We start from the raw sequence: 14235 nt of genomic DNA on the forward strand, positions 1-14235 counted from the left end.
TGTAGATGTGCTTTTCAGACTAAGAAATGTCCTGAGAGAAATCTATATCCATATTTAGCCAAACATCACTTTTACAATTGCTCATATTAAGTTTAGTGATTTCAAAGCAACTGCTAACATCAAGTATTAAACTTCAGATGCAAAAGCATAAATGTTAATGCAAGCAATCTGGGACATGAGAAAACAGTGGGGAAAAAACACACTGACTAACACTGAAGGAGAGGCAACTATACCTAGCAACCACCCAGAACACCCTAGCAACCACAAATTAACACACTTTAGCATCTGCATAGCAACGCCTAAAGTAACAGCATATCAGAATGATTTGTGAAGGATCACGTGACACTGAAGACTGAAGCAATGATGCTGAAAATTCAGCTTTGATCACAGGAATAAATTACAATATATTCACATAAAAAACTGTTATTTTAGATTGTAATAATATTTCACAATATTACTGTTTTTTGGTCAAATAAAGGCAGTCTTGTTGAGCATAAGAGTAAAGAAACTTCTTTCAAAAACATTAATAAATCTTATCGACCCAAACTTTTGACATATATACTATACGTACAACTCTGTACAGTAATAAAGTTACCCATAAGCCAAAACGCATCACATAAAGTTATGGTTTTCAACAAAAGAATTAAAAATGTTCTTGGCTGAAAAATATAGGCTAGACAAACGTTTAAGCCTAAAAAGTTTCAGCCTTTGTAACTTTACACACAATGGAAGTGAAACTATAAACAGAATCTTTCTGCCCTTTCTACTATATATATATGACCCTTCTCTCAATCTCACTGTCTCTCCGTGCCCTTTAATCTTTCCATTATAGCAGCGTAAGAAGTGCCTTTATGAGGAAACACACACAGTGCTGTATTTGCCGGCAAACCCCTATGAGAGAGCTGTGAAAAATGACACTGTTGTTCTCATTGCTCTTTCTCATGTGAGTGTGTGTGTGCGACTGCAAACACAGCTGGATCAAGATCTGAGGAGACCAACACTATTGCACCCCCAAACACACACACAAACCAATAATCGGACTTGAGGAACATGCTTGAATGAGAGTGATAACACAGACCAATCATGTTAAGGCATTTAGAGTTTAAGTAAAGCCTAAAGCTGCTTTGCTGAGGGCCTAGATCGATTTGAGTGATCGATCGGTTGACTTTTTGTAGTTGTAGTTCTCTCAAAAATCAAATCATCCTTAAAAAGCATAAAATATATAATGCATCAACATCAATCCAAATATGATCACAGTTAAGTTGTATTTCACTATTCTACTGATAATTAGAGCATCATATTTCTTAGTTTGCAAAAGATTTGTGTGTGCAAATATTGGAAACCGAGACTATAATGATCAAAAACTCTTGCTAAACATACAGATAAAGATGCACGTTCACGTTAGCTTTCATGTGTCTATTCTTTGAAGTGGCCACTAGAGAACAAAAGCCTCAGTTTATACACAGCAGATCAGCAGGGAACACAAAACGCACACACTATATACACACCTCAGCAGGGCTACTGGACATGAGGCTTTGAATATGTCAAAGGTCCTGTCATAACCACATCAAAGACACACACACTCGCGTACACACACATGCGCACTATCCATAAAGATAGATTGCAGTGGTGATACAAAAGAATATTTGATTTGCTTATAATGCAGTAAGATGAAAGAGTCCCTCAGCATGGGCCACAGAGAGGGCAGGCGTCACGCGGAGCGCTTCATTTACCCCCGACCAACCCGGCCATCCCCCTCTCCTCTACCTCTCTCCAGAAGTTTAAGTAGTAACATTAGAGTGGATTATCATGATTCCAGCTTCAGATCTTGCAGTTTTCTATTCAGTTTTCAAGCACTTTGTATCTTGTTTTTAGACTAAGAGAAATGAATCAACTTCTAGCCATCTTAATTAGATTACAATGAATATTATAATTAAGATCGATTGCATTACAATCAAACTTTTAACTACATGGTAATGTAAAGCCGTTAACCGTGTTAAATCAAACTGAAAGGCTTCTTGCATTTCGCTTTTACAGTCCCACTGAAGTGCCTTGAAATGCACAGCATTATTCAATGTGTTGACGTAATTTCCACTGAAACAGGAACATATCGAGCAGCTCCTCCCCTTTTTTTAAACAGCCAATAGTGTTACGTTTATATCACAGCTCGGGCAGAGCCGTTGAGCTCGGTAAAGCCAAAGTTTCCTCCTAATCTCTTCCATAACGCTTTAAAATATAGCATTCTGTGCAGAATTCAAATGTATTCGATTTGTTTCGTGGTCTGCGCCGACTCGCGCATATGATCCGCTCTGTTAATATTGCTTGCCGCTAACGTGAAACCAGACTTCATTCGCCCCAATGGCAAGCATATTTACACGGTCTGAATCGTTCCCTATCCCCTATATAGTGGACTATGTGCCATTCATCATGTAGAAAATAGTAATGTTGTGAACAAGTGACCGATTTCAGCAGCAGCAGCTTCATAGTCTATTTATAATGTAGGGGGCGGGGCTTCTGATTCTATAGAGCATTTGATTGGACAGAAAATCTGATGAGAAGCTGAAGTGCAGAGTGATGTCATCAAAATCATTGATCCATATTGGCGGAAGAGACTTATTTTGAATGCTTATAACTTCTAAATGCGAATTTTGTCATTGTTTTGGAGCACACTAGCTTATAGATAACAAAAGGCTAACATATTCATAATAAAAGCACACAAAAAAAACTTCAATTTTGATTTCATGGGGAATTTAAAGCTGGAGAGGAAACACAAAATTTGAGGAAAAACTACTGATTTGACAACAAAAAAATTTTTAACCGAATATAAAAAACGATTCTGTTACGATTCTGTTGGAATAGACAAGCATTTCTTTGCAAATCACTGATTTAGGATTAACAATTAACATTCTTGATTAAATATTAATCATATTGGGAAAATGCTACCGTTAATTTGGCCGTTAATATAATTTAGAAGCAATAAACACAAATTCAACGCAATTTTAAAACAGAGATAAAAAAAAAAGATATCTAGGGATATGGCGAAAAAGAATTGGTGAATCATTTAATCGGTTCATTGAACAAACCGCACGAACCAAATGATTCGCTAATGATTCAGTGCTACTGCCAACCCCGTGTTATGTTTCAAAATCCTTCACATAGCCTACATTCAGAAGAAGCTGATTAAATATTCCTCAGTCGTAATCCTTTACCCAGTGTGAATAGACGAGATGCCATTCATTGGACTTTAACTGCGGTGAAGCCACGCCTCCTCCTGCTGGTGTGGGCGGGGCTTAAAGTTTAGTCCCGTTCTCAAACTCTTGCGCTGGAACTCAGTCAGTCAGTCAGCAGTTGTGCACGCGCATTATCAGTCAGCTCATTGCTCAAGCCGTACGGACTGATCTGCAGAAAGAGAGGGAAAGTTTAGTTTGGACAGGTCTTTTACATCAAACAACAGTATGGAATCAATAGTTTTTTGTTGTGTTTAAATCTAACTTTGTAAAAGCAGCGAAGAGAAGGAGTTGACGCACGCGCCTCTGGATAACCGCAGCGTCTCTGCGCAGTGATGGAGGTTTTGGGCTTTATGGATTTTGCGCTTTGGATTTCATTTCTCACGAGCTTCACGATGGCCAGTTACTCCGAGGACCAGTGCAGCTGGAGGGGAAGGTAAACTTCATCAACACAGAGTTAAATGCTTTCTGCTGGTTATTAGTTCAATCGAGAATATTTTCACGCTTTTTTCTGGAATGCATTGATTTTTCCTGCTATCTTGCATTGATTTCTGTGCAATTTTAAGTGTGCAAAAAGCATGCAAATATTTATAATAGTAACCATTAGAAAAATATCTTGTATAATAGTAAAATAATGTAAGTGCAATACTTAAATCTATCTATCTATCTATCTATCTATCTATCTATCTATCTATCTATCTATCTATCTATCTATCTATCTATCCAAGGATAGTTTGTGGATTATCATTTTGTGCAAATGGCAAGGGTAAATGTGCGCAAAAAGGGTAAATTGAGCACTTGATTTATAAAATATAAGGAAGAAATAAAAATATATAATAGGAAATGTGATATGAGAGTTGCAACGTCTGTTTCTGTTATTGCGGTAAGTGTAAAAGACTGCAGTGAAAGTAACCAGTAGGAGGCGTTGAACTTTCCCTGCAACTTCAATACCCACTGGACAAATCCAAGCTTCAAGTTTCAAGTTTATTTGTCATGTGCACAAAAAGTCAGTGACAAATTGTAAATTGAACTGCTTGTGGTGAGGCACGGGTATTCTTACAGCAACACAATACAGGGAAAACATCAGAAGATATCAGAATTATGACTCAACTTTTCAGACCTCTTTCTGCACATATAGTGTGTTTTCCCAATGGAGAAAGTTTAAGTTGTGTATATAGCCTGTAAATGTGGGGCTGAGTATAGACCTAACTGTCCATTATGTTATAAGAGGAGCGAAAAATAAACAAGAACAAATTTTAAATAAAAATACAAAAATCTTGATGCATTTACTTGTTTTGTGGACACTTCAAAATAGAGAACTTAAAGGGATGGTTTACCCCCCCAAAAAAGACATTTTACTTTTGTGATAGTCTTTCTGCTTGCACTATTTTTAATGTGGATGAAGGACTCAGAGTGTTTTGGTGTTGCTCTGGTTAACCTCTGGTTTGCATCTCTGCAGTGGTCTCTCTCAGGCGGTGAAGAACGTGGAGCAGGTTTGGTTGAGGTGTGCGGAGGGTTCGGTGGAGTGGCTTTACCCCGCTGGAGCGCTGCGTCTCATGCTCTCGCCCCGTCTGCCGTGGAGCGCCATGGTCCCGGGAGAGTCCAGCAGGAGCCCGGTGTCGGCCTGCGTCAAGCCGGACCAGCACTGGGGTGGAGCTCAGCTTTACCTGGAGAGAGACGGGGTCCTGGAGCTTCTGGTGGGAGACGAGACATCCGAGACGCCCGGCCCGGTCCAGGTGCGCTGCTTCAGTGCCATGCCTGGGGAACGAACAGCCCTATTCCTGCAAGCAACGCCTCACCAAGACATCAGCAGACGCATCGCAGCGTTTCGCTACGAGCTGAGAGGGGATTGGATGGCGCAGCCGTCAGTCAACACGGATCCGAGCGGCAGTGAAGGTGAGGATATAGTAGTGATATATAATGCAACAATGAAATTGCTGAAAAGATTAAGAAATCTTTACATGGTCATTTCTGAGCATTAAAGGGATAGTTCACCCAAAAATGAAAATTAGCCCATGATTGTCCTGGCTCTTCCAAGCTTTATAATGGGAGTGAATGGCTGTTTCTGTTTTGAAGTCCATAAAAGTGCATTTTTATGATGGATGGATGCACTTTTATGATGGATGGATGCACTTTTATGGACTTCAAAACAGAAACGGCCATTCACTGCCATTATAAAGCTTGGAAGAGCCAGGACATTTTTTTATATAACTCTGATCGTATTCGTCTGAAAGAAGAATGTCATATACACCGAGGATGACTTGAGGGTGAGTAAATCATGGGCTAACTTTCATTTTTGGGTGAACTATCCCTTTAACCTGCAGACGAGTCCTCAGCCCATTCAAACACTATGAAACTATGCAAGGTTGGAGATGAAGTTCTCCAAAATTATGCTGAGTTTGAGTTGCCCTTTGACCTTTGGGAGGATGGGGGTGCAGAACGAGGATCATGAACAGAGCATTCATTCAAACTTTAACGAGACTTGAACTTTGGAGTAATGCAGTTTAGAGTAGATCCACCATGTGAAGAATCCCACAGCTTGCTTCTTGAAAAGCACCAATTCGTCCCTCTTACTTTTTAACCTGTAATCGTAACGAGCATTGCAGTGATTTAAATGTAACGTTTTAGGTCATCTCAGCTGGGCAGCTCCTTCCAGCCAGTTGTGAGAAATGGGGGAGGGAGCGTTCGGATTCGAGGAGCGGAAAAGACGAGGGGGGAGGAGGGGGGAGGGAGAGAAAGACAAAAGCTTAGTATTGGGGGGGTTTGTCTCCATAGTGAGCCATTTCAGAGAATTGCATGAGAGCACAGTCGCCGTGGTAACGGGGGGGTTGAGGGGGGGAACCACACAACTGAAAAGCGGATCTTTTGTTCTGAGTTTTGGGAGCAGAGAGGAGACAGGGAAGGACGTTTAAAGTTTTAAAGGGCCAACAACTTTCTCTGTCTCACACCCACACGGACACCTGTTGCTCAGTGTGAAAGTGCACATGTGGAGAAATGAGCTCGAGCTGCATTCGCTTCAACTTCTAATTATCATGACTTTAGTGCTCAACTTGAAGTATGGCCGAAATCTAGAGTGCAGAATGGATGTTGAGTTGAGAAAATGTTATCAGTGCCAATCATTTATATATATATATCATTTCAGCTTGTTTCTCATTTTGGTTAATTTCATATACTAAAATAACTAAAATTGTAATAAAAAGGAATATAAACTATATAGACATAAAAAAAAATGTCTAAATAAAATAAAAATGACAAAAACAATCAAATGACATAAAATTTTACTCAAATCAAAATGGAAAATATAAAAATAAAAACCAATTAAAAATATTAATAAAAACTGATAGTACCGGTATATCAGTAATACTAAAATAACACTGATTCAAGAATGTGAACCAAAACTACTTAGCACATATTCATTTTGTGGTAATTTTAACAACAAAAAAAACATAAATTAATTTGAAATTAATTTTGGAACACTTTCTGAATCTTATATATTTCAAGTTCTTTGAAGTTTCAATGTTCACAAATATGAAGTTGAAACAAAAAAAACATAGACGTGACCGAGGACGTTTAGATTAGACTCATTTTCATTTGTTTCAAATTAATTCAGCCATCTACCCTGACTTAAAGTCTGGTATTTTGACTAGAAACTATAGTTACCATGGTCAATTTTTGTAAACGCATCTATACAAACATCCAGCATCTTCCAAAGATGGGTTTTAAAAGATCAGCTGTTCAGTTTGCCTACTTTACGAGCCCATATAGATCAGCTGAAGGAACAACAGAGAGGAAGAGGGAAGTGTTACTGATCTGGATGCATCACACACACCTCTCTCATGAGCTTTGATGAGGTGAGATGGCTCACACCGATCAGAAGGTCATTCACTCCATCACACCTCCACCGTAAAGTAGCAGCTGTGTGTTACACCTCATCTCGAGCTGTTCCTGTTCTCCGGTCTCATTCTTCTCCTCTCTCTCTCTCTCTCTCTCAGGAGCCTGCAGGCCGTGCAATAACACCGAGATTCTGATGGCTGTGTGCACTAGTGACTTTGGTGAGTATTTGAATTGAGTTTTTCTTCCACTTTATTAGGATAAAGGCGTCTTTATCCAAAGCAATCAGCAGGACGTTTCCACTAAGTTTAAGGTGGAGAGCAAAAACCTCAAACCTCAAATCTACAACCTTAAGCCACCAATCCAGATCTTAAACCTCTACGCCACACTTTCTGTTGGTTTAGTTTAAGATCTGGACTGGCAACCAGGAACAAGGTCAAAGGTTCAAACACAAGTAGGGGTCAGACCTTTAGTCTGCAATGTACTGTTATTTTAATATCATTGAGATACTATTATGGTTTCTATTAATATTTAGAATTCGATTTTTAGATTTTCCATTTAAAAAAAAAATATATATATATATATACTTTTTTTTTTTAAATATGTCTATATAGTTTTGTATATGAAGAGTTCAGATGCAAAAGCCTCTAAGTGCCATCTGACATTTTCTTCTAGAATGATCATTTTTATCAAGCTCGTATATTTAAGTTCAGTAATTTCACTTAAATGACAATTAATAGGTAATTTTCATTCCCATTTAAGTGAAATTACTGAACTTAAATATACGAGCTTGATAAAAATGATCATTCTAGAAGAAAATTTCAGATGGCCTTTGCATCTGAACTCTTCATATATAGTCAGTCTTAGTTTTTTATATTTCAGTTTAAGTTATTTTTGTATTTTATTTCAGTTAAAGTTTAAGGTTTTAGTTGTAGTTTGCTTCACAGCGTCACTCCTTCCAAACTTCGACTGTGAATTGCTTTGGATAAAAGGCGATTTCTGATTTATTCGCACCAAACCCAATCTGCATTAATCCAATGGGTTCATTTAGCCTCTTTAATTTCTGGTTTAGAAGGAGATCGCAAACCAACCAAAGTAGCTCAAAAGCTCAAATTTGATGTTAATTAGCAATATACAAGCTTTATCAACAATCCATCCGTACTAATGGAGCCTTCTGTGTTTTTAGTGGTCCGAGGGAACATCCGCTCAGTGGAGACGGACTCGAATCTGAAAGCGGCAGTGATCAAAGTGAGCGCAACTCGAGTGTACCGGCAAAAGTTCTCCTTGTTCCCTGAGTCGGGGCGTCTGACGCGGTCCGGGGAGATCCGGACACCTCTGCAGTGTGGCGTTCGTCCCGGCGCGGGGAGCTTTCTCTTCACCGGGCGCGTGCACTTCGGGGAGGCCTGGCTCGGCTGTGCTCCACGCTATAAAGACTTCCTGAAGGCGTACGAACAGGCCAAACAATCCCTGATGATCCCCTGCACTCTGGTGAACGACTGACGGATGAAGAGCGAGCGCGTGCCAAACGTGACGGACCCTTGATTCCGATTCGCAGGGTCTGAGATGAAACTCCTGAACGCAAGAAAGAAACAAGTTCAGGAGGACGGAGAATAAGACACTGAGACAATTCTCAGTGCCGATCACTGGATCGAGATGGACATCGGAATAAGGACATCTGGGGTTACTGCGTGTCGAAGTCTGTCTGAATCCACCGGTTTAACCCTGATTTCGGAGCCTCTTTTTTTTTTTTACTCAGGAAATCGTGTCTTTGGACACTTTGATATGAACGTCATATCATTGAAATATCCAAAGTCCTCGTGATGTTGGGGACAAACTCTGTTCCCATCTTGTGGGTCGAGTTGGTAAATAAGCTGAACGCAATGCATGTAGCGCAGTCGTCTTTCGCAGTATTTGACGCCACAGAAAAGAAAAAAAACTATTGATTTGTCATCCTTTATATGAAAAAGTTTTTAAAGATTTTAAACACTGTTTTTGTATTGAGAGTATATATTTTTTCCGCATTTTTCTAAATAAAATAAAAAAAAGCATCTATTTTCTAAATTTGCACTGGTTGAAAGGAAAGGGAACTGGCGATACCTGGATGCTGCAAGCACTGAGAAACCAAAACGCATCTATATGTAGCATAGCAAAAGATGTTTTATATAAAATATATTCTATAATATGAAATCAGCTTTGGTTTATATGCTAACAGGCTGAGAATAGAATGCAGCTAACACGAAGTAATGAAAGCGGATACAATAGCAATAGTATATTAATTATAACGTGTCTACGGATAGCATGTGCTGATTACCTCATGGTTAACGTCAACACTCGTTCGCTTTGATGTTGCTAATGCTATCAAGCCGATAGCATTTACCGGTCGGGTTGTGCTAGCTCGAGATATGCTGAGAAGTTCAGAGCACTTTTGCTCTGACTCTTCTGTTACGAAAAAGGTGCGTTCACACTTGCAACCGACTTTTGCAGACTGTTTATGCAAATGAGCAGCGGCGCAATGACCAATGGGAGTGCAGACAGAGAAGGTCACGTGATGCTGTATTCTAACCTCTCGCGATTAATCCGTTGTCAGTGTGAACGCACATTAACAGGGTATGCTCACAAATCTGGATTTTAATTTTAGTTCAAATATATGTCCTTGTGATATAATCTACAAAGATAATTTAACTTTAAAGCTAAACGTCTGAAATAACACTCTTAAAGCTTGTCAACACGCTCAAATTGTGGACTTGTGTACCAAAACATTGACTGCTGGTCTCAGGCTGGACTGCAAGCACTGTCCTGTTTCTAATTCTGGTTATCTGCTATTGTTTATGTCTTGATTTTGTTCTTCACATCCATTCACTGTCAGCGATGTATGTGCACTAAACAAACGAGTGGAGAAACCAAACGTGGAGAGCGAACCGAACATGCCAAGCTGCCATATTTTATGCTGTCCGTGTTTGTTATTAGTGTGTCTTTAAAACCAATGTGACTGCTGTGTGTAAAATAAATGTATATGTGTGTTTATGTGTCGATATCAATGTATATAAGATGTTTTAGAGTTTTAAAACTGGATGGAGAAATATTCTGTTAACATTGTAGAGTTTGTATGAAAGTTTGGTTAAAGAATATACAATTATAAAGAACAAAAATCAAATTGAATTTGTGTTCGTCTGGTTTCTGAATTACTGAGTTGTGTAGTAAAAAACATATTCTTATACTCATATTCATATTCTTATTCTTATAATATCACAGTATTTTCTAATATTAAATAGAAAATTACTTGAAATAATATAGTGTTAAACTAAATACTTAGATTTAGCTGCAGTGTGAATATTATCCATACATATACACTTTTATATTGTTTTTGAAGTCTCACAAAGCTTGTATTTATTTGATAAAAATAAGTAATGTTGTGAAATATTATTACATTTTAAAATAAGTTGTTTTCTATGTGAGTATATAGTAAAGTGTAATTTATTCCTGTGATCAAAACTGAATTTTCAGCATCATTACTCCAGTCTTCAGTGTCACATGATCCTTCACAAATCATTCTAATATGATGATTTGCTGCACAAGAAACATTTATGATTATTATTATCAGTGGTGAAAAAAAGTTGCTTCATATTTGTGAGGAAATATTTTTTTTAGGATTCTTTGATGAATAGAAAGTTCAAAAGAACAGCATTTATTTTAAATAGATTTTTTTTTTGTAACATTATAAATGTCTTTACTGATCAACTTAATGCATCCTTGCTAAATAAAAATATTAATTTCTTAAAAAAAAAGAAAATCCTGACCCCAAACGTTTGATGGGTATTGTAACTATAAAAGGATGTTTGTCAGCCGCTGTCACACTGACCACGTTTCACTTTATTATTATTAGCATATGTATAACCTTATACTGTAGTTTTAAGGTGAATAACAGGAAAATGAGGAAGGGTGTTGGTGAGCTGTGTAGGGTGTGTGTGTGTGTGTTCAGGTGTACAGTGTGTGTGTGTGTGTGTGTGTGTGTGTGTGTGTGTGTGTGTGTGTGTGTGTGTGTGTGTGTGTGTTTGGCCTTTGAAGATTTCCAGAGATAGAACAGGAAATGAGTGCGACCCAACCCGCAGACACGAGCTCTCTGACCTGGATTGTGTTCATTTATATCTACAGACACACACACAATACACACACACAATACAGACACACACACACACACACACAATACAGACACAGACGCAGACACACACAATACACACACACACACACACACACACACACAGAGACAGAGACACAGACACGGACACACAATACACATAGACACACACACACACACACACACACACACACACACACACACACACACACACACACAAACACACACACACACACAGAGACAGAGACACAGACACGGACACACAATACACACAGACACACAGACACACACACACACACACACACACACACACACACAGAGACACAGACACGGACACACAATACACACAGACACACACACACACACACACACACACACACACACAGACACACACACAGACACACACACAGACACACACACACACGCACACACGCGCGCGCGCGCGCGCGCGCGCGTACGTACGTTGGGTTTACATGTTTTATGGGGACATTCCATAGAGATAACCTCACAGAAAAATGTTGCTAACAGAAATAGATTAAGCTGAATTTAGAGTTATGGGGTTGAAATGAAGTTTGTGATCCTGTATGAATGAATGTGTGTGTGTGTGTGTGTGTGTGTGTGTGTGTGTGTGTGTGTGTGTGTGTGTGTGTGTGTGTGTGTGTGTGTGTGTGTGTGTGTGTGTGTGTGTGTGTGTGTGTGTGTCAGTATACCCTACGTTACGGGAACACAAATATTTGTTACACCCCACAAAGCTGGTAATATACAAAATCCTAGTCCTTATGGGGACATTTCTCAGTTCCTATGAGGAAAATAAACATCATTAATCACACTGATGTTTTTTTGAACATCTAAAAATGCAGAAAGTTTTATTCAACTGATCAAAAGTGACAGACTTTTATAATGTCACAAAAAAGATTTCTATTTGAAATAAAAGCTGCTTCTCTGAACTTTCAATTCATCAATGAATGCTAAAAACAAAAATGATTATGATTATGATTTCCACAAACCGCAGCCATATGAAGAAGCAAAACTGTTTCAACATTGATAATAATCATAAATGTTTCTTGAGCATCAAATCAGCATGTTAGAATGATTTGTGAAGGATCATGTGACACTGCAGACTGGAGTAATGATGCTGAAAATTCAGCTTTGATCACAGGAATAAATTACATTTGAGAATATATTCACTGATACTGTTTTTACTATATTTTTGATCAAATAAAAGATCCTTGGAGAGCAGAAGAGACTTCAACTACAGACCCTAAACTTATAAGGCTATTAGATAAATCAGATTAAGATATTACAGATGCAACACAATGTTTCTCTACACTGCAGTTGGGAATAATCATGATTTGGGTTATCATGAATATCTTCTAAAGGCACTAGATCCCTGCTGTGTGTTAGTATGGTGACAACACTTCAACCCCCAAGAGAACACAACTTCTCCAGAAACACACTTTTGTTCCTGAAGGGTCTGCAGATGGCTCTAATCCCATTAAAATGCGGAGGGAAACCCAAGTGTGTGTGTGTGTGTGTGTGTGTGTGTGTGATTAGCAGAGCTACTCGGGTCGGCGTGGGCAGTGTCTATCTTATTTCCCGCCAAAATTACTCTAATTATCACCTCACACAAAATATGCATTTAAGTATGTTCATATAGTCCTAAAAGTCACGACACTAAGCGCATATACAGACACAGCTTTCTTCTGGTATCCCAATTTCTATACCTTTAAATCTTTAGATTTACTTTTTCACACCTCAATCTCATATAAATGTATCGTCTCATAGATGAATAATTGTGTAATCATAAACATATTCCCTCTCTTTTTCCACTGACATTCGTTCAACAACTACCCTAATATTAAAAACAACACTGTCACACGTCTTCCAACTTGCACAACAAGAACACATCACTAAACATCTCAAAAAAATAAATGCTGACCTTTTATGCTGACAAACATCCTTTTATAGTTACAATACCCATCAAACATTTGGGGTCAGATTTTTTTTGTATTTTTATTTTTTAAGAAATTAATATTTTTATGTAGCAAGGATGCATTAAGTTGATCAGTAAATATAGAAAATGCTGTTCTTTTTAACTTTCTATTCATCAGAGAATCCTGTAAAAAATATATCATGTCCCTTTAAGGAACAACGGTGCTGAAAAACCTCTCTGAGAAATTTTTTTTTGACTTATAATATTTGCCACAATATAAAAAAATAAAAATAAAAAAAACTTCTGACAAATACAGTGACAGAAGATGAAATCAGATGCACAAAGACTGCCATTAAGAGTTAACAAAACACACTAAACACATGTCTGTTAAAAATCTTATCCATTCATTTATATTTTCACATACAATTTTTCATTAGCCAGCCGATTTTATCCAAAGCGACTATAACAAGCAATGTCATCTTAATAATTTAAGTGTTATTTTGCAGCATAAAGATGAGATCAGTGTTTAGTTTAAAAACTCTTTAATATAATGAAAAAAGTTATTTATCAAAACTCACTGCAAGTTTTTAAATGTCCAGCAACAGAAAAATATGATTTTTCAGTGTGTTACGATATTAACCAGCCAAACTTTAATCTTTTTTTTCATCATCATCATCATCATCATCATCATCATCTCTCACCCAAAATTGCAACTTGAATAAGCCAATCGGGTGCGCTTTGAGCGGAACTAGTGTTTAAGAAACCTGTCAGGAAACAGTCGGTGCACAAATTAAACGTGCAGTGTTTTAACATCACTGTGCGTTTTAATTCGACCAATTGATGTACTATAAAAACACGGGCACTGATGGGAAACATGAGCTGATGCTACCTGTTTCTCAGGTCAGAGAGAGAGAGAGAGAGAGAGAGAGAGAGAGAGAGAGAGAGAGAGAGAGAGAGAGAGAGAGAGACTACGCTAGTTTTATGTCCGGCATCCGAAAGCCGTCAGTGACAGACAGAGGCAGATCTGGGGTACGGGTGTTTAAGAGTTTCCCTGAGGTACAATCACCGAATCACTGCGATAATGGACAGAATGTGTGAACACATGCAAA

The 14235-nt window shown here is 38.3% G+C and overlaps 1 protein-coding gene across 1 annotated transcript; it reads left to right on the forward strand.

Annotated features, from left to right (window-relative positions):
- The first annotated feature begins 3334 nt into the window (after window positions 1-3334).
- Window positions 3335-10208, forward strand: metrn (meteorin, glial cell differentiation regulator). Its single transcript, XM_084398308.1, has 4 exons — window positions 3335-3663; window positions 4687-5123; window positions 7220-7279; window positions 8245-10208. Exons 1-4 carry the CDS (start codon window positions 3563-3565, stop codon window positions 8556-8558), a joined length of 912 nt encoding a protein of 303 aa, XP_084254434.1. The 5' UTR covers window positions 3335-3562; the 3' UTR covers window positions 8559-10208.
- The last annotated feature ends 4027 nt before the right edge of the window (window positions 10209-14235 follow it).

Source organism: Rutilus rutilus (assembly GCF_951802725.1).
Source record: "Rutilus rutilus genome assembly, chromosome: 24".
In the NCBI taxonomy this organism is placed as follows: Eukaryota; Metazoa; Chordata; class Actinopteri; order Cypriniformes; family Leuciscidae; genus Rutilus; species Rutilus rutilus.

Excerpts from the sequence above, each read along its gene's own strand:
- metrn (XM_084398308.1), top strand. The coding sequence starts at position 3,563 with ATGGAGGTTTTGGGCTTTATGGATTTTGCGCTTTGGATTTCATTTCTC. Across the intron at positions 3,664-4,686 it reads CAGTGCAGCTGGAGGGGAAG|TGGTCTCTCTCAGGCGGTGA; the intron begins GTAAACTTCATC and ends GCATCTCTGCAG. Across the intron at positions 5,124-7,219 it reads GGATCCGAGCGGCAGTGAAG|GAGCCTGCAGGCCGTGCAAT; the intron begins GTGAGGATATAG and ends TCTCTCTCTCAG.